Genomic DNA, 24,674 nt, shown 5'->3' with positions numbered 1-24,674 from the left:
TATCATTACAATTTTATGAAGTGCCACTGAACAAGGGGAACCGATGTCCACTGCATTCTTTTAATTTTTACAATTTAAGCACGTGTGGTTTAATGTGGATGTCATCTGGCAAGAGCTACTGCAATCACCAACTGGTAATGAGCAAACTCTGAAAATGCTTCTATCTCAGAATAACAGAACGCTACTGCATCTATCTTAATAAGTCAACATGTGAACATCTCTAATCTGGAAAGGGAGAAGGACTCTGAGGAAACACACAAAAGAAAAGATTTTTGAATGAAATGTTTGTCCTTTGTTAAATTTGGGCTTCTGAGAATTAAACACTTGAAAATATTTGCGTGTGTTTTGAAGATAAAATGATACTATCTAACAACAGGCCAGAACGACAACAATGACCCAAATAACTTGCCTTACTACTGGAAATTGTGGCATAACTACTTCCAAACTTTTGTATGCTGGCATGTAAAATTTATGCCATTCCTGCTGCTAGTTTATTTTGAGAAATTAGTTAAGTAGCCCACACCAAGTGTAAATGATGACGAAAACATACTATACCTCTTAGTGACAAACAATCCTGAGCAAATGGAGAGCATCTTGATGGATATAGGAATCGGTAACCAAAAGATGCTTGTAGCGAGACTGATATATTCCATCCAAATTCACAAAAAACAAATGGAAAACGTATATTTAAAACAGCAGACAAAAATTGTCTTGGAGCATCCTAAGACAAAGTCTCCAGTCCTTCCATATTAATTATGCAAGTGTCAACTAGTTAATTCAAAGAAGTACTGGTGGTAACAGTGTTTTATATGAAGTAAATACACATACGCATCAAATCCCCACGGTACACAAAATATTCACATAAAAAAAAAAATTTGTTTTGCATCACCCCAGTTCCCAGAACTCCTGAAGATAGACGATGACAGTGGATATTGTATCACAGACACAGTCCCTTTGACTGGTCAGAGATGTCACTAAACCTGCCTAAAGATGTAAACAACCATGCATAAGCAGCACCTATTAGACAAACTGGGTCCGACAGCCGATCAGTTCCAGTCATTCCATCAGGATGGAGATACACAGCTCGTGTTGTCTATATTTCAACCACGCCTAGATGTTCAATACCGCAGTTCGATAGCGTCCGAATTGTTACTTTGTGGCAGGAAGACCTCTCAACAAGAGAAGTGTCCATGCGTCTCTGAGTGAACCAAAGTGATGATGTCCGAATATGCCTCGCTCAGGCTGCCAAAGGGCTGCTACTGCAGTGGATGACCTCTACCTAACGATTATGGCTCTGAGGAACCCTGACAACACCACCACAATGTTGAATAATGCTTTTTGTGTAGCCACAGGACGTCGTGTTACAACTCAAAATGTGCACAATAAGCTGCATGATGCGCAACTTCACTCCCGATGTCCATGGCGAGGTCCATCTCTGCAACCACGACACCATGCAGCGCGGTACAGATGGGCCCACCAACATGCCGAATGGACCGCTCAGGATTGGCATCACGTTCCCTTCACTGATGAGTGTCACATATGCCTTCAACCAGGCAATCGTCGGAGACGTGTTTGGAGGCAACCTGGTCAGGCTGAACGCTGTAGACACACTGTCCAGCGAGTGCAGCAAGGTGGAGGTTCCCTGCCGTTTTTGGGTGGCATTATGTGGGGCCGACGTACGCCACTGGTGATCATGTAAAGTGCCACAACGGCTATACGAAACGTGAATGCCACCCTCTGACTGATAGTGCAACAATATTGGCAGCATTTTGGCAAGGCTTTTGTCTTCATGGATGACAGTTCATGCCCCCATCATGCACATCGTATGAATGACTTCCTTCAGGATAACAACATCGCTCGATTAGAGGGGCTAGCATGTTCTCCAGACATGAACCCTATCGAATATGTCTGGGATGGATTGAAAAGAGCTGCTTACGGACGATGTGACCCACCAACCACTCTGAGGGATCTATGCGCCGAATCGCCATTGAGGAGTGGGACAATCTGGACCAACAGTGCCTTGCTGAACTTGTGAATAGTGTGCCACGATGAATACAGGCATGCATCAATGCAAGAGGACATGCTACTGGGAATTAGAGGTACCGGTGTGTACAGCAATCTGGACCACCACCTCTGAAGGTCTCACTGTATGATGGTACAACATGCAATGTGTGGTTTTCATGAGCAATAAAAAGGGCGGAAATGAAGTTTATGTTTACCTCTTTTCCAATTTTCTGTACAGGTTCCGAAACTCTCGGAACCAAGTTGATGCAAAACTCTTTTTGATGTGTGTACATCAGAACACTGTTGCAGAAGCAGCAAAAAAGCATGTTAGATTTGGAAGAATGTAAAATCTGGAAGATAGGCAACAGTTTCTGGATGCTCTAAACTTTGTGCGGACTTCAGTGGGAGATGTTTTTAATAGGTTCCACAACAAAATTGTCTTGAAATCTGGCAGAAAATCCAGAAAGATTCTGGTCGCACGCAAAGTGTAGCAGTGGCAAGGCACAATCAATGCCTTCACTGTGTGATAGTAGAAGTGCTGTAACTGACATAAGTGCAAGTAAAGCACGGTTACTAAACACAGTTTTCCAAAATGCGATCACAAAAGACGATGCACAAGTACCTCAAAATTCCAACAACAGCTGCCAACATGAGTAATTTATAAGTAGATACCCTTTATGTAATGAAGCAACTTCAGTCACGCAATAAACACAAGTCTCTTGCAACAGATTATGAAGCAGTTAGGTTACGTTCAGAGTCTACAGATGAAATACCTGCATTTTTAGCACTCATACACAACCCGCCACTCGATGAAAAAGCCACATTTAAGGACTGGAATGTTACAGGGATGCTACCAATACGCAAGAAAGGAAATAGAAGTAATCCATTGAATTACAGACCCCTCTCATTGACGCTGATTTGTAGCAGGATTTTGGAACACATGCTCTGTCCAATTTAATGAAACATCTTTCAGAAAATGCAATGCTGGCACACAACCAGCATGTCTCTTCACTCATGCGAAGTAATGATGCTATGGACAAGAGATCTCAAGGTGATTCCACATTTCTAGATTTCCAGAAGGCGTTTCTTCACAAGTGGCTTCAATCAAACTTCGTATCTCAATCATCATCTCAGTAATACATTTGGATTTGTGTTTTCCTGTCACAATAGTCACATTACACAGTAACTGATAGGCTGTAGATTCACTGAACTCTAAGGGATTACAGCCACAAATGCCATAAATTGTAATCATTGCAAAAAAATATCGTGGGGAAAGTGAACCAAAGACTTATTGGCAGAACACTGATAAGGTGTAAGAAAATTACTAGAGAGACCACCAACACTATGCTTGACCATCCTCTTCTGGAGTAATACTGTGCAGTATGGGATCCTTACCCACTCTGATAAGACAGAGGGGATCAAAATGGGGCAGCTCATTTTGTGTGATCATGAAGTAAGGAAGAAACTATCACGGATATGATAAGCGAGGTGAGGTGGCAATCATTAAAACAAAGTCTTTTCTTGTTGTGACTTAATCTTTTCACAAAATTCCAATCCTTCCCTTTTTCTTCAGAATGGCAAAATGTTTTGTTGACTCCCAACCACACAGGAAGAAATGACCACAGCAGTAAGAGATGTCAGAGGTCTCAGAGAAAGATTTAGGTGTTCTGTTTTCCGAAGTGCTGGTCAAGAGTACAGAAGGTCAAGAAATAGTCAGTGTTGTTCTATGAACCTTCTGTGAAACACGCAAGTGGTAACTGCAGAGTAATAGTGTAGGTGCAGATTTAACACCTTGGCAGAATGTAATTTCAGCCACACAGGACTTATCATATCAGGCAAAAGCAGTAAAATAAGTTTTCAAAATGTGAAAGGCATTCTATTTTTCTACAATTACTTGTTGAGGCTATCACCAAAATTTTTACTGTAAAATTGCAATGCCCTTTCATGTAAACACAGGATGGATATTTTTTTTATTTTAACATTTATTTTTATTTTCAAGTTTTATGTGATGCAGAAAGTTTACAAGAAAAAAATGCTGTCTGCTTATTGAGTTGTTGCCTAGATGAAGTTTTTATGGCAGCTAAATTTATAGTGGGCATATTTTTTAATTATATTTAGTTAAATCTCTTGTGTGGGTATATAGAAGTACATGTGACTGCTTATGCTGTGGTGAAACACCTCTAAGCTTTAGCTCATGCTACACACTTTGGTAGATTAACTGAAACTTTATGAGCCTTCAACATATGGATGAGATGCAGCTAATAGAGTGAGTGTTGTACCCTTGGCCTGGCCGGGGCTCTTTATTTGTGGAGTGGACAGTCCACTCTGTTGTGACAGACCAGCCCTCCATAACAGGATAGCAGTCTGCAGTCATCACTCTGGTCACTATCCATCTCCTTATGCAGATAACAGCATTGGGATTTTAAGCCTCACAACTGCTGAGCAGTGTGAAAGGTGCCCTCTGACTATCCATCTGGAGACAATCACACTCCAACTGAATGTTGAATATCTTACATGGGACAAACACAGTGCTCTGTTTGCCTATGTTGCACAGAACATATTGACAATGTAAGGCTAAGACAGAAAAATAAATCTACAGTGGCCGAGCATAGCTTAATGAAAAAGTACGTGCTTGATTTTGAAGAGACAACTGTCATCTCATCAGCTTATGGTTTCTGGGCCAGCATTATGAAGAAATCAACTGAGATAAAAGTGATGATGAACCTCACTAATCGAGATGAAGGCTTTGCCCTCAGTACAGCTCAGCAAGATGATGGAACGGGCTGCAGTTGGCATTATTTAGGGTAACGCTGGATGGTAGACATCACATGCCAACTACATAATCTATTGGGTCATTATTAAAATTCTGTGAAGTCATGTTTGCAAATTTTAAATGCTTGTCATTGGTACCTATTCAATGAGACAGTCTGTGACAGGTCAATACCTCTCCAGAAGATGGAAAAGGGAGAGTAGCCTTTCCAGAAAGTTGCACTCGCACTATGAACTTATTTGGCAAGAAATCCATGATGATTTTTTTGCTTAACAATTTTATTACTCTCTAAAGATGTGAGAATTTGTGTGTTGATGTACTTTTACTCTCTATCATCCATTTACAAACATCTTAAACAACAACGTGGCAAAGTGAACAGCCCTTAACAGTTTGTCCCACATCGCAAAAGCAAATACTAGGATCTGAGCACTATCCACCAAAAATTTAAACAAATTAAAGAACTTTTCAATGCAGAGCTTTTGGATACTTAGCAATGAAACTACATCATTTGCAAAATATAGAGTGAGTCCACTTTTCCTGAACGAAGTTTCCATGGCCAGCCGTAAGAACTTTTATTTTAACTCATTTTGCAATGACTGTCCTCTATCATAAATGTCATTTAAGTATAGAGAGCACATTTGGAAATCAAGATAAGCAGTTCATTCAACATTCTGATCATGTGTATGATATGGTTGACTGGCAGGGGTGATTAACTCTTTCTCTATTAAAATACCAGTTATGGGTCAATCCATACAAAGTAGTCTGAGAAAAAAAAAATTTATTGTTTATTATTTTGAAATGGCGGCCATATCTGTTCCAGGCCACATGCGTTTTTTCGTATTTGCGAGCATCTACATTTTTTACAATTACTCAGTAGTGGATTGTCCTAATCCTTTCAGACAAAATGTATTTAGTTCAACACACACTGGGCTACAAATTAACATCATTATCACTTAGCTGAATGTATTCTTTAATATATTTTTAATAGTTCAAAGTTATCAGCCACAAATTAAAAAACTCAATTTTTGAACAGTAGTTTTCCAAAGAAAGATTAATTCTCAACTTTAATATTTTTTCTGCTATTACACTGTATAGTTTAGTTACTTTTTATAAAATACCAATGGTGAGCAGCTTACACTTAAAAGAATACACTATTTTTAAAAATGGATTTTTTTTAATTTTTCCATTTTGTGGCCAGCAATTATCTTTGTTAGGGGACCAGATAAAACTCTGAAAATTTCACAATTAATAGACCTTTATGATATCAAACTTATGCATAAATTTCAACTTTGTGATTCAATTGGAAGTTATGGGAAAAAAATTACAAACACGAGTCAAAAATACATTTTTTAACATATGCGATATCTAGGCTTATGGAATAAAATATGTCAGTCACAGTATATAATTTAATATCTATGATTACTTACTTTTTTTATTGAAAATAAGGCTACTAATTACATTATATTGATCTCTCTTTATTTGTTTATAGTAAATCGCTCATTGGACATTTGAGAAATTTGTTCACTCAGTTTGGGTGTTAGATTAAAAGTTTGCCCAGTCACAGTTGTAAATTCCATGGGAGGCAGCTTCCTTAGTATATTTTTAAGTGACATCCAAACTTGATCCTTCTCTATTTTTTTAAAAGATGTCCTTGGGTCCTGGAGGGTGATAAAATACAACATGAACATCTTGGTTTTGACAGTCAATATTATCAACTTCGCCAATCCACCACCGATCATTGTAAACCCAAGCCACTATGTCTTCATTTTGAAGAATCAGTTGTACAAGTATTCCACACTGATGAAGTTCACTATCAGGTGAAGTTGATGCGATCTTACACTTCAGTAAGTTGTGTGAATGCAGTACAAAACAATGAAAAGATCGCGTGCCTTTAATCTTCTGACAAGTGTTGTATCTTTCCTTCAAGACACTGTTGCAGACTTGCTTTTGCGACAGCTTGTTTTGTTGTACCCCCAAAAGCATTCTTCCCCTGTCACGAAGTGAAAAAGTGCCATTCTACATCAAACCCAAAAACTTCTTTATGAAATATGTTAATAATTTTTTTTGTTTTATATATACTTGCTGCCCCATACGAAAAGTAAATCAGATTTTTTATGGAAGGGTGGTGCTGTTAAATGTAGTTTGTTAATTTTAGTTGAAAAATGTGCACTGCTGTAGGGTTGTGTTCAAGGTAGTCACTTATGACACAAAAGCTGTGGCTCATTAGTTTATCTTCATCTTCGTAATAGAATACAAATGAATGAACTGTGGCCTGTTTGTTTACCCAGTGGTGCCCTTGTGCTTCATCTTTAACAATAAAGGAATAATTTTCCAAAAAGTCAGCAAGAACTAAGCATTCATCAGCTGCCAAGGTTTGCTTTTTGTCTTTCAAAAATTTACTTTGAGCTATTGCAATAAAATGATGCATTTTAAGATTTTTAAGGTTAGCCACCAACATTTGCATACCATAACTTCCAAAAGGTCTTTATAATCAACTGTAAGATTGGCCCCATCTATCATCAACTTTACGTTCTGATGATACAAACAAAAACATTTTGGGTGCCAGATGCCCCTACAACAATACACCATCTTGGTCTCAACTCACAAAACTTTGATCTTCCAATTTTAATGTCAGGATTTTCTTTTTGAAATTCAGTGAATAGTTCATTTAAATTACACAATATTAACCCTTGTTGTCTTTGAATCTTAGAAACATTTTTTTTTCACAGAAACACAGTCTTTTTTGCAGAGATCAAACGGCTGTTATTATCATCATAATACTTAATAACTTTATTGACTGTGTTTTCATCTACCAAATTAGATGCACTTTTCTTTTGTAATGTTGGTAAAATTACCTGTTCTTTTGCTAATTGCCTTGTTAACTTAACAAGACATTCTGGCACATTAAATTCATCACTAACTTTTGCTCGACTCCAAGAATTTGGCAGTAAACTGATAATTTTATCCTCTTTGTTTGAAGTACTTCATTTAGTTTTTCTATCAAATCATCATACTCGGTTGGTGAAGTTTTAGAACTTCCATTTGTTTTAGCACAAATTGTATTTCGAAATGAAACTTTCAAATTACTTTTGACTGTAGCTGCCACTTTCTCAATTTTTGTATTCAAGGCACTTAGTATTTTATCTTGACTTGGTTTTCTAATTTTACTAGCAGGCGATATACCCAGGATTTCACAAGCTGTATCTACTTTTTTAATGGTTACTGATAAGTCACAAAATCCTGTATCTGAGGTTTCACTATCCTTTCTGTTGTGAATTACAAGTATCTTAGACTAACATGTTGGACACAATGATTTTCCTGGTATGAGATTGACAAAACGGCTTTTATTTTTAGAATCAAATGTTATTTCTCGCAGACCTTTTGTTATAAGTTTCTCAAGTTTCTCAAAAGGGTCCATGCAAGACCAACCAAAAAGGTGATGAAATTTTTTTTAAGTATTTCATTTCATGGTACTTGCATGTTGATTTTGACCTCTGTGCGGACTCTTAAGTAAAACAACACTTTTCCTTCTTCACTGTAATTGTCGATTAAAGTAATATCTTTAGAATACACTCCATACACACTTTTATGACATGCTTCATTAATAATAACACCAATGGAACACAGACACCATTTTTCAACTGACACTTCAAGAACTTCTAACTAAGTGTGAGTAGACAACTGTTGGTGTAAGGGGGAAGACAACAATCAGACTTTTATATGCTTGCAGATGCAATTGTTAGCCTGCTGAAAGAATTACCACAGCATTGTTTCAACAAATAATCATTAGCTAGTGTAATGTGGTGTGTTACATTATGCAATTGGTATACTTTATTTGATTAGCCTACCAGATATCGCATATGTTTAAAAATGTATTTTTGACTCGTGTTTGTAATTTTTTTCCCATAACTTCCAATTGAATCTCAAAGTTGAAATTTATACTTAAGTTTGATATCGTAAAGGTCTATTAACTGTGAAATTTTCAGATTTTTATTTGGTCCCCCAACAAAGATATTGCAGGCCACAAAATGGAAAAATTAAAAAATCCATTTTTTTAAATAGTATATTTTTTAAGTGTAAGCTGCCCACCATTGATACTCTATAAAAAGTAGCTATACTATACAGTGTAATAGCAGAAAAACTATTAAGCTGAGAAATTAATCTTTCTTTGGAAAACTACTGTTCAAAAATTGAGTTTTCTTAATTTTTGGCTGATAACTGAACTATTAAATATATATTAAAGAATACATTCAGCTAAGTGATAATGATGTTAATTTGTAGCCCAGAGTGTGCTGAACTAAATGGCTTAGGACAATCCACTACTGAATAATTGTGAAAAATGAAGATGCTTGCAAATACGAAAAACACAAGAGACCTGGAACAAATATGGCCACCATTTCAAAGTAATAAATAATAATTTAAAAAAAAAATATTTTTGTGAAAACTAAACATTGGGGACTTCACCAAGCAAATATAAAATTTTTCTGAGATTGTCAAGCAACCAGTGCTGGACCACTTGGTATGGATTGACCCTTATGTGATAACAGGAAACTACAATGAATGAGCAAATTGTAACAATGTAGAATGACTACACTAAACAATAAAACTATCAAATCTGTGAATTCAAACAGAAATCACGTGTTTATGACACTGAATACAAAAATTTTGTAAGGTTGAGCTTTAAGGGAAGTCGGTTTTTACCATCAAGTGCTATGTAGTTTAAGGAATGCTTTGCAGCTTCTACTTCCTTTTCATCCTCTTGTGTCCAGTCTCTAAGAGCGAACAATTCTTTCTGCCTGAAATCGGCATTGTCATCAAACCTCATTTTTGCATCCAGGCAATAAACTGAAACAAAGAGGTGTTTCAAGGTGTATCAGTGTCCTGTAGACAATGGTGGAGCAAATAACATTAAGCAACATGAATACCTGAAAATACCACAGAAACACTTTCTTCCAGGTTGTGATGCATTACACAATTTCAATTAGTTTTAAGTAAGAACAACAAAGATAAAATAGAAATCAAAGAGCATGAAAGGTCAACAGTGTCTAACCTTCTTTCTGACTTTAACACACAGTATTAATAGTGTGTTTAGTTTCTGCTAAAGCACATTACTTTCATTAAATAAGTGAGACTTATTTTATTGCAGAGACAAAGCAATTCTTTTTTAAAAAAATAATTTAGTTACTACTGTCATGATGACATCAAATCAATAACACAAATTTCAGCAGTAAAGATATGTAAATGGATTGTGACAAAATATGAAGTTCTTACTGATTAATAAAATGTGGCTAAATTAACCACAAAATAGTGAAATCAATGGTATAGGGAGTCCAGTGTGTAATCTGGTGATTAAGTGGGGAAGACACTTACAACAAATTGTGAAGATTCAATGAATGCTTGTTTACATTTATCATTACTAAGCAAAGTATTTGCACACAGCATAAAATGAGTTAGTCTGATAAGCACAACAGTTGTGGAAATAAAAGTTTACTATATGTAACATGAACTAACTATCATTACAAATTGATTTTCATCTTGCGAGAGCAATTTTGTGCAACAGATCCAACAAGGAAGGAAATCCAGAGCATGTGAAATGAAACTGCTCCTTAGTTCATGATAAGAGCAAACTCTACAATCTTAGGAAAAGGATAGATTACTACTCATTCTAAAGACGACATGTTTAGTTGTGGACAGGCAAAATTAAAACACTGTTCCATATATATATAGCTTTCGGCTAAAGACCTTTTCAGAAAAGGAAACACAGACACATTCACACACACAACCACCATCTCCAGCAGCTACGACTAGAATGCAACTGTCACATGGAATGAAAGCAGCAATCTAGAGTGGGGTAGGGATAGCAGGTTACAGGTGGGCGGGGGGGGGGAAGCACTTACTGGCAGAGTGTGCAGGGACTAGTGGGGCAGGATAGTTTTTTTTTTGTTTTTGTTTCTTTTTGGGGGGGGGGGGGGGGAGAGGGGAATGGGAAGTGGAAAAGGAAAGGACAAGGGAAGGTGAAAGACAGGTGGGTGCATTGGCAGAGAGCGGCACATAATGAGGGTGAGGGGATGTGAATATGGAGGAGGTGATACGACAGAGGGGTGGTTACTGTTAGGTCGATGGTAGGCTGCCATAGGCTGAGGCAGAGACAATTTCACGAGTGGAGAATGTGTTATAAGGATAGCTCCCATCTCTGCAGTTCAGACAAGATGGTGGTGGAGGATCCAGATGGCCTGGGCTGGGGAACAGTGACTGAAATCATGCAGGTTGTGTTCTACTGTAATTCATGCCACAGGACGGTCTGCATCGGTGACAGTTGTGGTCACCATTAATCATGGTTGACAGCTGGTTGGTAGTCGTATCAATATAAAATGCTATGCAGTGGTTGCAGCAAAGCTGGTATATGACAAGGCTGCTTTCACAGGGAGCCTGGCCTGTGATGACTGGAATAAGAAGTGCTGGGTGGACGGACTGGGCATGTCTTGCATCTGGGTCTTCCAGAAGGATATGATCCCTGGGGCACAGGGACAGATTAGGATGTTGCTGAGGTTGGGTGGGCGATGGAACACCACTTTAGGAGGTTTTGTTGCATCTGTTTGCAGACTATGTCTGGGGGATAGTGACTGTCCGTTAAGGCCTTGGTGAGGCGTTCAGCATACTGGGTAAGGGAGTTCTTGTCACTGTAGATACTCGTACACCATCCCCAGGTAGCCAGGCTGAATGGGAAGAATGTTTTAGTATTGAAGAGATGGCAGCTGTCAAAATGCAGGTTCTGTTGGTGATTGGTGGGTTTAATGTAGAGAGAGTCTGTAATGATAACAAGGGGACCTGATTGTAGATTAATGTTGCTCCCTCAGTAGATGCACCACAGATACATTAGCTGAAAATGTTCATGATAGAATTGTACAAAAAAAAAAAAAAAAAAAAAAGGTGGGGGGGGGGGGGGGAGAGAGAGAAAGAGAAAGAGAGAGAGAGAGAGAGAGAGAGAGAGAGAGAGAGAGAGAGAGAGAGAGAGAGAGAGAGAAGTCCAGTAGTTCTCTTTTCAAATGTGCACACAAAATCACTTCACATATATATGTACAAACTCTGATTCACATTACTAAAGACCAGGCCTCATTACAGACCAAAAATGTTTACCCAGGTCTCCTTGTACTCACATTTGATGGATAAATTTAAATTACACTTTGTCAAAAGGATGTGAATAATGAATTAATTGGCATGCAAAGAAATTTTCCTATAGCAGACCAACAAACTGTTTACAAGGTATGTGAAATGATGATAGTTCATTAAGGTATAGTGGCATGTTTATGAATGTTACTTCTTAAGTCTCTCACTGACTGTAATAATCACTGTTCATATTCTCAAATAATCCCGAGGATAGTTCAAACGACGACACGAGTACACACTGTACAGAATACAGAAATTGCAGGGAAAGTTACATATTGACTACAACTTAACTCCAAGAAAAACTGGAAGCTTAATGACAGAATTGAGCGCATTTTGTGATTTTGGTTATTTGATTATTATTAGAAATTTCCCTAGGTCAAATTATACATTTTTAAATAGATGTAGTAATAAAGTCAGACTTCATTTATCAAATTACCAATTTGGGCAATAGCTATTAAAATATACAGAACCAAGTTATGCTTACACTATGGGAATTCTGGACTTTTAGGTATGGCATCCATATTGGTTATCAAAATTTGGTTAAAAATTACACAATTCTTAATTATGGCAATTACATATTTGTTATAGGTGTCACTGGGTTCAGAAAATTTATCCCATCAGTAGTATGTTAACGTATTCTGGAAATTTATGCAGTTTTATCACAATATGAGCTGAAAGTTTGGGCTGGTTGAAATCTTTAATTAATTATATCTCCTGAGTTAATTATGTCTGAGCCAAAATAAAAATGTCTTTGAAACGAGAAAAAATTGGCCTACAGTTTAGAGATAATCTACTTTTCTGAACCTATTTATTAGTCACGAGATTTTTATGACTGTCTTCTAGATCAAAAACTTTGAAATACAACTACTTTTGAAATACATCATTTCCAGGAAAAGTAATTAACACAAAACGTTCAGAATAGTGAATTGTATATGAATAAATAGATTTCAGAGGGTAAATTAATTTATGTTAGTTTGTAAATTCATGTAATGTGTGGTCAGATAACTGATTCTATCATTAAAATTTTTAGGAAAAATAACAGCAAGAAGAGGGAAAAACTAGTATATATCGTAGCTATTGTAATCAGCAGTATAAAGGACAAAATAGGATGGTGGAGGCCAAACCTGCTTCATCACAAGGCGTGTATAGGTCCATAACAGATGAGGTGACATCCAGGAAGGTGCCATGCTGCATTGAGAAGGACCAGTTGAAGCGGATGGGTGAGAAGGTGAAGTTGAGAAGGAATGAGGATAGGGTGTCTTGGCCACGAGTCCAAATTGTGAAGATATCATCAATGAATTTGAACTAGACCAGGGGTTTGAGAAGCTAGGTAGGTTTCCTCCAGATGGCCCGCATACAGGTTGTTGTAGGAGGGTGTCATGCAGGACTCCGTGACTGTGCCAAGGATTTGTTCGAATGCCTTCCCTTCAAAAGAGGAATAGTTTTATGTCAGAATAAAGTTAGTATGGCATATGAGGAATCAGATAGTGGGTTTGGAGTCTGAAGGATGTTGAGAAACGGTGTTCAACGGTGGCAAGACCATAGGCACGAGACATGTTGGTGCAGAGTGAAGTGTCATCAAAAGTGACAAATAGTGATCCAGGAGGTAAACGGTTGGGGATGGTGGAGAGTCAGTGAAGGAAGTGGTTGGTATCTTTGATGCAGGAGAAACAGATTTTGGGCAATTGGTTTGAGGGATTGGTCAATGAGGGCCATAATTCTTTGTGGGAGCACAATAATAATCTACAATGAGGCATTCAGGAGTGTTGGGTTTGTGGATTTTGGGGAGTATGTAGAAGGTCGATGTGCGGGGTGTCAGAGGTGAGGAGGGAAATGGATTTAGGGGATAGGTTTTGGGGAGGGCCTAAGGCTTTAAGCAGGGACTGGTGGTATATATGGCACTTCTGGGCTAGTATCACTCTAGCAGAGTTAACACATGGAGGAGTCAGATAATTTGCAGACACCTTCCGCCAGGTAGTCACAGCAATGCATAACAACAGTGGTGGAGCCCTTGTCTGCAGTTAGGATGATTAAGTCAGGATTTGTTTCAAGGTTGTATATGATTATTCTTTCTTCTACTGAAAGGTTGGTGTTCTGAGGAAGGATGCTGAAGCTAAGTTGGAGCTGAATAATTCCTGGAAGGTAATCAGCGGGTGGTTAGGTGGCATGGGGGGAAAGGGGGGGGGGGAAGGGGGGGGGAGGGAGGATCATAGTGGGATTGTGGTACAAACTGGAACAGGCAGGGAATTCAGATTAGGTTGACTTTGGCTGGAGGGATTGGTAGCAAAGAAGTGTTTCCGTTGAAAGGATCAGAAGAAGAAGAACAATAATATAGGTCTTTGACATGTCTGGCATCGTTAAATGTGGGTGTAGAACTAAAAATGAGACCATTAGGTAGGACTGAAATTTACCTAGGGCTGGGGGTATTGGTGGAAAGGTTAACAACAGTGTTTTGTGTATGCCTCAGTTTGGGATTTTGCTGAGTGTTGTTTGGGAGTTTTGGGGGATGTGGGAAGTTGAAAAGGTTAACTAGGTAGGGTTCAGGTGCTATGAGGGGTTGACAAGCAGGAATCCTGTTGGTAGAATATGGGTTGGATAGTGGTACCCCAAGAGGGCAGTACGACATGAGTGGATTGGATAACTTACGGAGGTGGTGCCTGGAATGCTCCTTTAGGTACTGAAGAGCAAGGATTCAATCTCAGCGATGTGCTGCATGTAATAGGGATTGCACAGTAGCAATAGCTTGCTGAGGGAGCAAACGTGGTTCTGGGATGCCTGTGCCATGAAGTTGTGTTTCTGCAGTACTAGGTTTGTGAGGGCCAGGGACTGGTAGAATATGAAAAATTGAAGGTCATTATGAAAGGAGGGGTGGGATACAGGGAAAAGAATTTTTATGGATAGACTGTTGTGCGGGGGGATTACATGGTTTAAAGCAGCATTTAAGAAACAAGATGTGAGACTGGTTTTTAGGCAGGGGCAGGAATACTTTTCTGAGTTGGTGCAGAAAGATGTAACATGGATACATTGTGTCAGGGATGGTGTTGGGGAAACAGAAATGCATGGAAATGGGCAAATGGAGGTGTTAGGTGGCTGTGAGAGGAGCTGGATAACAGAAAACGCATGTAAAAATACATACAGACACGTCTCCCAATGTTGCACCTAGCAGTCTCATCGTGTCTCCATCTAACCCTGCACACTCCACCACACAGCACTCTTCCCCTTCCCCCCCCCCCCCCCCCCACACACACACACACTGCTCTCTCTTGCCCCTTCCCCACCCTCCTGCAGATGGGCTGCTTTCATTCAACGCGACAGCAGTACTCCGGTCCAAGATGCTGGAGGAGATTGGGGTCATGTGTGTGTGAGGTGTTCTTTTTTGTGTGAATGTGTGTACATTTTCTTTTTTCATGAAGCTCTGGCCAAAAGCTAAATGTGTAACAGTTATTGTTGTGCCTGTCTGCATTTCAACATGTCATCTTTATAGTGAGAAGCAATCTATCCTTTTCTTAACATAGTTGATACTGGTACACATATAACAGGAGTCAGTGAAGTGAAAAGGAAAGAAAAGGATTTCTGATGAGACAAATATAGGATAGTATCAAAAGCATAAAATGGTATGACAGGTGAAGGATTCATTATGAATATGAAGGAAGGGCACAGAATGAGCTACTATGAACAGTTCAGTTTTAGAGTTATTCTCATTAGAATCAACAGCAAAACAACAGTAGCCAACGACAATAGTTCAGGTCCACATGCCAATGACATAGAAAGTACAAGAGCCAGAGAAACTATGAGGGGGCACTGAGTAGGTAACTCAGTGCATGAAGGCAGATGAAAATCTAATAATCATGAGGGTTGGAACTACTATGGACATGGAGAAAGGTGATTGCTTGCTATTTTTACAAACATTTGTACAACATACAAGTGATGAACACTTGAGCATTGTGTTTCAACAGTCCAATCATATAACCATCATTTATAATCTACTGGCTGCCACCATCTGGCACAAATTGTGCACATTCTAAAGAACTTAATGCAGTGAGCCCATTTCATCTCAGATGCCGATAACCTGCAAATGGAAATGGAACACCTACAACCTGTGTTCCTAACAAAGGATATTTGTCTCAGCAAGTACCAGAGAGCACTAGACAGACAAATGACGGAATAAGGAAGAGGATGAGGCCTACAAAACAACTGACTATCTATCTTATATCCAAAATTTTCAGCAAAAATAGGGGGAATATTACAAAGCCATAAAGTTAAAGTAAGCTTTCATTGTCCTTTAAAAATCTCAGAACTGGAATCAGTTAATGACGACAAAGTTGCACAGGGCAAGTGTTACCAGGATTCCATACAACTGTGGCAAATCTTGTATAAGGCATATGATGAACACTACAGAACAGCAGCAGCATAATTGTTTTGTCCAAGCTCGTAAGTCCACTATTGCCAAATACTGGACTTCCAGTGACCAGTTAATGAAATACAACAAACAAAAATTATGGCAAATCAGACTGTCAAACTCCCGTTACTGAGAAGACAGTGTCCAATTAAATTCCGCATGGAATCCTGTCTTAGAAAAATTTCGTACTTTGTGAAGCCAGTGTCATCCTGCAATTTTGCCATATGACGACAATCACTTTGGTATCTATGAGGTGAGCTTTCACTATGGAAGGCACAGCACTCAGGCTTGCAGCAGAAGCATGTGGTCATGGGTTTTAAAGTATGTTAGCTTAGTGCATTTTTGTCAGTATTCACATGTAGATGGCCACAACACTGTGCTGAAATACTGTGGCAGCAAGTTGCAGGCATCCAGGAGTTCGTCCGAAATTTTATGGAACAATACTTCATTTAACTGACAGTGAAAGAAATACAAAAACGTTAAGAAAAATAAAGGAATATAACAAAAGAAGTCACTTGGGAATGAAATCAATAAGAAGTGCAAAGAAGCTAAAGCAAAATGGGTGCACAAAAAATGTCGAGAAATTGAAAAGGAAATGGCTGTCTAAAGGACAGATTCAGAATACAGAAGAAAGTCCAAACAGCTTCAATTAAATTACAAACATGGGCACCAACATTAGAAATGAAAAAGGAGTTCCATTGTTAAATGCACAGGAGAGAGTGGATATGTGAAAATAGTTTAGAAAGTGCATAAGGCAGAGATGCAGTCTTTTTGCCCTACTGTTCAATCTGTACATCAAAGAAACAATGACGGAAACAAAAGGAAGGTTCAAGATTGGAATTAAAATTCAAAGTGAAGTGATATGAATCTACAACACAAATTGCTGCTGACATTGCTATCCTCAGTTAAAGTGAGAAATAATTACATGACCTGTTGCATGGAGTGGACAGCTTAATGAGCACAGAATATGGATCAAGAGCAAGCCAAGAAAAAGTAATGAAGACTATTACAAATGAGGGTAGTGATAAAGTCACCATCATAACTGGGGACCATGAAGCAGGTGAAGCAAAGGAATTTTGATACCTTGGAAACAAAACAATACATGACAGATGGAGCAAAGAGTACATAAAGAGCACACCTGCAAGGCAAAGAGAGCATTCGTCATTGAAAGAAATCTACTACTATGGAACAAAGGCCTTGATTAGGGGAAAAATTTTCTCTAAGAACATACATTTGGAGCACAGTATTGTTTGAAAATAAATAATGGAGTATGGGGAAACCAGAAAAGAAGAGAATCAAATTACTGAGATGTGGTGTTACTGAAGGAAGGATGAAAATTAAGTGAACCAATAAGAAATGAGGTAGTCCCACACGGAATCTGTGAGGAAAGGAATAAATGGAAAACCCCAACTAGAAGGAAGAATAAGATGACAGGAAGTAATCTGCAAGGTATAAGTTGACCACAATATCATTCCACCTAGGAGTGAGGGCACTTGTGGTTAGAATAATGTGAGTCAGCGCATAATTGAAGTTGATAGTATATGCAGGAGAAAGAAAACTGGCATTCTATGGATCGGAGTGTAGAATGTCAGATCCTTTAATCGGGCAGGTAGGTTAGAAAATTTAAAAAGAGAAATGGATAGGTTAAAGTTAGATATAGTGGGAATTAGTGAAGTTCGGTGGCAGGAGGAACAAGACTTTTGGTCAGGAGAATACAGGGTTATAAATACAAAATCAAATAGGGGTAATGAAGGAGTAGGTTTAATAATGAATAAAAAAATAGGAGTGCGGGTAAGCTACTACAAACAGCATAGTGAACGCATTATTGTGGCCAAGATAGATACGAAGCCCACGCCTACTACAGTAGTACAAGTTTATATGCCAACTAGCTCTGCAGATGATGAAGAAATTGATGAAATGTATGCTGAGATAAAAGAAATTATTCAGGTAGTGAAGGGAGATAAAAATTTAATAGTCATAAGTGACTGGAATTCGAGAGTAGGAAAAGGGAGGGAAGGAAACATAGTAGGTGAATATGGATTTGGGGTAAGAAATGAAAGAAGAAGCTGCCTGGTAGAATTTTTCACAGAACATAACTTAATCATAGCTAACACTTGGTTCAAGAATCATGAAAGAAGGTTGCATACATGGAAGAATCCTGGAGATATTAGAAGGTATCAGATAGATTATATAATGGTGAGACAGAGATTTAGGAACCAGGTTTTAAATTGTACGACATTTCCAGGGGCAGATGTGGACTCTGACCACAATCTATTGGTTATGAACTGTAGATTAAAACTGAAGAAATTGCAAAAAGGTGGGAATTTAAGGAGATGGAACCTGGATAAACGGACTAAATCAGAGGTTGTACAGAGTTTCAGGGAGAGCCTAAGGGAACAATTGACAGGAATGGGGGAAAGAAATGCAGTAGAAGAAGAATGGGTAGCTCTGAGGGTTGAAGCAGTGAAGGCAGCAGAGGATCAAATAGGTAAAAAGACAAGGGCTGGTAGAAATCCTTTGGTAACAGAAGAAATATTGAATTTAATTGATGAAAGGAGAAAATACAAAAATGCAGTAAATGAAGCAGGCAAAAACGAATACAAACGACTAAAAAATGAGATTGACAGGAAGTGCAAAATGGCTAAGCAGGAATGGCTAGAGGACAAATGTAAGGATGTAGAGGCTTATCTCACTAGGGGTAAGATAGGTACTGCCTACAGGAAAACCACTTGCATGAATATCACGAGCTTTGATGGAAACCCAGTTCTAAGCAAAGAAGGGAAAGCTGAAAGGTGGAGGGAGTATATAGAGGTTCTATACAGGGCGATGTACTTGAGGACAATATTATGGAAATGGAAGAGGATGTAGATGAAGATGAAATGGGAGATACGATACTGCGTGAAGAATTTGACAGAGCACTGAAAGACCTAAGTTGAAAGAAGGCCCCGGGAGTAGACAACATTCCATTGGAACTACTGATGGCCTTGGGAGAGCCAGTCCTGACAAAACTCTACTATCTGGTGAGCAAGATGTATGAGACAGGCGAAATACCCTCAGATGTCAAGAAGAATATAATAATTCCAATACCAAAGAAAGCAGGTGTTTGGCAGTTGTGAAAATTACCGAACTATCAGTTTAATAAGTCACAGCTGCAAACTACTAACGCGAATTCTTTAGAGACGAATGGAAAAACTGGTAGAAGCCGACCTCGGGGAAGATCAGTTTGGATTCCATAGAAATGTTGGAACACATGAGGCAATACTGACCCTACTACTTATCTTAGAAGCTAGATTAAGGAAAGGCAAACCTACGCTTCTAGCATTTGTGGACTTGGAGAAAGCTTTTGACAATGTTGACTGGAATACTCTCTTTCAAATTCTGAAGGTGGCAGGGGTAAAATACAGGGAGCGAAAAGCTATTTACAATTTGTACAGAAACCAGATGGCAGTTATAAGAGTCAAGGGGCATGAAAGGGAAGCAGTGGTTGGGAAGGGAGTGACACAGGGTTGTAGCCTCTCCCCAATGTTATTCAATCTGTATATTGAGCAAGCAGTAAAGGAAACAAAAGAAAAATTTGGAGTAGGTATTAAAATCCATGGAGAAGAAATAAAAACTTTGAGGTTTGCCGATGACATTGTAATTCTGTCAGAGACAGCAAAGGACTTGGAAGAGCAGTTGAACGGAATGGACAGTGTCTTGAAAGGAGGATATAAGATGAACATCAACAAAAGCAAAACGAGGATAATGGAATGTAGTCGAAGTCAGGTGATGCTGAGGAATTAGATTAGGAAATGAGACACTTAAAGTAGTAAAGGAGTTTTGCTATTTAGGGAGCAAAATAATTGATGAGGGTCGAAGTAGAGAAGATATAAAATGTAGACTGGCAATGGCAAGGAAAGCGTTTCTGAAGAAGAGAAATTTGTTAACATCGAGTATAGATTGAAGTGTCAGGAAGTCGTTTTTGAAAGTATTTGTATGGAGTGTAGCCATGTATGGAAGTGAAACATGGACGATAACTAGTTTGGACAAGAAGAGAATAGAAGCTTTCGAAATGTGGTGCTACAGAAGAATGCTGAAGATTAGATTGGTTATGTCACATAACTAATGATGAAGTACTGAATAGAATTGGGGAGAAGAGGAGTTTGTGGCACAACTTGACAAAAAGAAGGGACCGGTTAGTAGGACATGTTCTGAGGCATCAAGGGATCACAAATTTAGCATTGGAGGGCAGCGTGGAGGGTAAAAATCGTAGAGGGAGACCAAGAGATGAATACACTAAGCAGATTCAGAAGGATTTAGGTTGCAGTAAGTACTGGGAGATGATGAAGCTTGCACAGGATAGAGTAGCATGGAGAGCTGCATCAAGCCAGTCTCAGGACTGAAGACCACAACAACAACAGTATATGCATAACCGATATGAAAGCACTGACAGTGTGATGTGTTTTCCTTAGTCAGACTTGTTTACTGTTGATGTCATTGCTTTTTTTTTTATAACAGCCACGCGCAATAATATAATGACTGATTTTTACTAGGACATGCTGTTCCACTACTGCACCATCAGGGAAGGGCACCCCTCAGGTTGCTTGGTGCAGATGCAACTAGTATAGGCAATGCACCAGTCTGACTTACTGCACGCATTCTACACGTGTGTAAACCACTTGGCTACCCCTGCCCAGAGACACTTGGCCTGGGTGGTACGATCGTAAGACTTTAGCCCTGACATTTGAATTCCCAAAACTTAGCTGTTAGAACACCTTTGTCCATTTGTGCCCGTGGGCACAGCTGCATGCCACCCGGCACTCGAGCTGGGATAATGCGTACTAGGAGCCACCGAGTGCAGAAACTGCAGGGAAAGACAGGTATATACTCAACAAAGAATCAAGGAAACTAGGTGCATGTGCTACTCCGAGACTCAAATGAAGATGTTGGCACAGGAGAGGAAGTCATGGCAGACTGTATCAACCGGCTCAGAAGAATGATGGGAAAAGGGGAGGGGGGAACTGAGGGACGAAACATGGGAGGGGGGCAAAAGGAAAGAAAGGTGAAGATGAAGAGCGAGAAAGGGAAGGGGGAGAGAAGGGCAAGGGGCTGAGAAGGTGGAAGAGGATGAGCGATAGGAGAATGTCTGCATGGGGAGGGGTGGGGGAGGAAGAGTGTTGGGAGAAGACAGTATGATCTAAACTGAGAAGGAATGGTATGGACAGAAGAGAGAAGGGAGAAGACAAGGCGAGGCAGTGGGAACAGGTGACTGGAGGTTATGGCTTGCATAGTGTAGCAGCTATTTCAGTCGATTGTGTTGTGGCGTGGCGTGGCGTGGTGTAGTGTGGTGGTTTAGCAACTTGATGGTCAAGTTTGCGGTCAGCCACAGTTTGGTGGTGGCCATTTGACAAGTGGACAGTTAGCTTACTTGTCACGTCCACACAGAATGCTGCAAAGTAATTGCAGCATAGCTGACATAACATGGCTGCTTTCACACATGGCCCTGCCTTTTATACGGTAGGACACGCAGTAGGAGGTGGTGGATGGGTGGGCGGGTAGGTGGGTGGGACAGTTTTACAACTGGGCCAACCACAAGGAACGACCCATGGAATGGAGGATTGGGTGTAGGATTGAAATAAGGATGGAGTAGGATCTTCTGTAGGTTGAGTGGGCAGCAGAACACTACTATGTGGAAAGTCAGTAGGTTGTCACTGATCTCAGGACATGACAAGAGGTAATTGAAGCCCTGTTGGTGGATATGGTTGAGCTTTTCAAGAGCACGGTGATCCTGGGTGATCAGAGGAGTGCTGGTTGGTGACTGTTTAACAGCTTTACTAGTGTCAGAGGAGCAGATGGCACAAGAGACTTGTCTATGTGGGACTTGGATAGGACATATCTATCAGTAAATTCACTGGTAAAATTATCATTATTTTTCGACAACTCCCACTTTCCACAACAGATACTGCATCCACGAATGGTGAGGCTGTAGGGAAGAGACTTTCTGACATGGGGTGGTTTTTTTCTTTTGTGGTTTTAGGGCACACAACTACAATGGTCATTAGCGCCCAGACTAAATTAGGAATGCACCACGAGGCACAAGGTTAAACAGCAACTAAAAGGGACAATACTATAAAAGACATAGACGGGCATAGGATTAAAAAACAGCATAATCAAATGTCCTTAGACAGGTTTGTCAAGTTAATAAAACGAAGAACGCGAGCAGCTGCTCCTGGGTCATCCGCTAAAATGGCATCCAGAGTATATGGCAGGCCAAGATCAGTGCGCAGTGTATTAAAATTTGGACAGGACGTTAAAATGTGGCATACCGTCAGCAATTGCCCACATGGGCAGAACGGCGCCAGCGCAGCCGTCAGCAGATGGCGATGGCTGCACCGGCAGTGTCCAATTCGTAACCGGGCCAAAACGACCTCCTCCCGCCGAGAAGGGCATGAGGAGGACGTCCAAGCCGCGGGAAGAGGTTTCAAGGCTCAAAGCTTGTTGTCCGTAAGTGCAGCCCAATCGGCATGCCACAGCGATAAAATGCGCTGACAAATGACTCTGCTACAATCTGATGAAGGGACACAACAAGAAGCTGTCCGAGGCTGGAGGACCGCAGCCTTGGCCGCAGCATCTGCAGCTTCGTACCCAGGGATACCGACATGGCCAGGAACTCACATAAAGGTAATCGGAGAACCGTCGTCCACCAGATGCTGAAGAGAGCGTTGGATCCGGTGCACGAAAGGGTGAACCGAATACAGATCACTGAGGCTCTGGATGGCACTCAGGGAATCGGAGCAGATGACATAAGCAGAATGTCGGTGGCAGCAGATGTAAAGAACAGCCTGATAGAGGGCAAATAGCTCAGCTGTGAAGACCGAACAATGGCCATAGAGCCGGTATTTGAAACTGTGTGCCCCGACAGTAAAAGAACACCCAACACCGTCATTGGTCTTAGAGCCATCTGTATAAATGAAGATCATATTAATGAACTCCGAACGAAGTTCGACAAAACGGGAACCGTAACCGAACCAGGGGTAACCTCCTTTGGGAGCGAGCTGAGGTCAAGGTGAACGCGAACCTGAGCCTGGAGCCAAGGTGGCGTTTGGCTCTCACCCACTCGAAAGGTTGCAGGGAGTGAAAAATCAAGGTGCTGAAGGAGGCGACGAAAGCGAACTCCAGGGGGTAGCAGGGCAGAGACATACAACCCGTATTGACGGTCGAGAGAGTCATCAAAAAAGGAACCATAAGACGGGTGGTCGGGCATTGACAATAGCTGACAGGCATACTGACAAAGCAGTATATCGTGCCGGTAGGTTAGTGGCAATTCACCGGCTTCAGCATGAAGACTCTCGACGGGAGTAGTATAGAACGCTCTGATCGCAAGACGTAAACCCCGATGTTTTATGGAGTTGAGGCGGCGTAAGATGGACGGCCGTACAGAGGAGTATACGAAGCTCCCATAATCCAGCTTGGAGCGGACAATCGACCGATATAGGCGAAGTAGGATGGTTTGATCCGCTCCCCACGACATACCACTGAGAACACGGAGGACATTTAGAGAACAGGTACAACGGGCAGCCAAATATGACATGTGGAGAGCAGCTAAGTTTCCTGTCAAATGTAAGACCTAAAAATTTTGTTGTCTCGACGAATGGGAGAGCAACGGGACTGAGTCGTAAGGGCAGTGAAAGAAACTCTTTGTAGCGCCAGAAGTTAATACAGACCGTCTTCTCGGCAGAAAAACGGAAGCCACTGGCGACACTCCAGGAGTAAAGACGGTCAAGACAATGCTGAAGACAGGGCTCCAGGAAACATGTACACTGCGCACTGCAATAGATGGTAAAATCGTCCACGAAAAGGGAGCCTGATACATCAGCTGGGAGGCAATCCATTCTGGGTTTGTTCGCTATGGCGAAGAGAGCAACGCTCAAAACTGAGCCCTGTGGCACCCCATTCTCCTGGCGAAAGGCATCGGACAGGACAGAACCCACACGTACCCTGAACTGTCGATCCATTAAAAAGGCATGAATAAAAAGAGGGAGGCGACCGCGAAGGCCCCATGTATGCATAGTGCGGAGAATGCCCGCCCTCCAACAGGTGTAATAAGCCTTCTCCAAATCAAAGAACACAGCCGCAGTCGGGCGCTTTCGCAAGAAGTTATTCACAATGAATGTCGACAAGGGGTGCCTACGAAATCCACATTGTACATTGGTAAGTAGGCGTCGAGATTCGAGCAGCCAAACCAAACGAGAGTTAACCATTTGCTCCATCACCTTACAGACACAGCTGGTAAGCGAGATGGGTCGATAACTGGAAGGCAAGTGCTTGTCCCTCTCCGGCTTAGGAATCGGGACA

The 24,674-nt window shown here is 40.4% G+C and overlaps 1 protein-coding gene across 1 annotated transcript in view; it reads right to left on the bottom strand.

Annotated features, from left to right (window-relative positions):
• The window catches only part of LOC124777948 (succinate--CoA ligase [ADP-forming] subunit beta, mitochondrial), an 87,382-nt gene that overhangs the window by 36,508 nt on the left and 26,200 nt on the right, over positions 1-24,674 (bottom strand). Inside the window, exon 6 of the mRNA XM_047253498.1 lies at positions 9,476-9,619. Coding sequence (XP_047109454.1) covers positions 9,476-9,619 — 144 coding nt within the window. The remainder of the gene's footprint in view (positions 1-9,475; positions 9,620-24,674) is intronic.

This window comes from Schistocerca piceifrons, chromosome 2 (genome assembly GCF_021461385.2).
Source record: "Schistocerca piceifrons isolate TAMUIC-IGC-003096 chromosome 2, iqSchPice1.1, whole genome shotgun sequence".
NCBI classification, from domain to species: domain Eukaryota; kingdom Metazoa; phylum Arthropoda; class Insecta; order Orthoptera; family Acrididae; genus Schistocerca; species Schistocerca piceifrons.
Note: the sequence above shows the minus strand (reverse complement) of the source record. Positions and strands in the feature narration are given on the sequence as shown.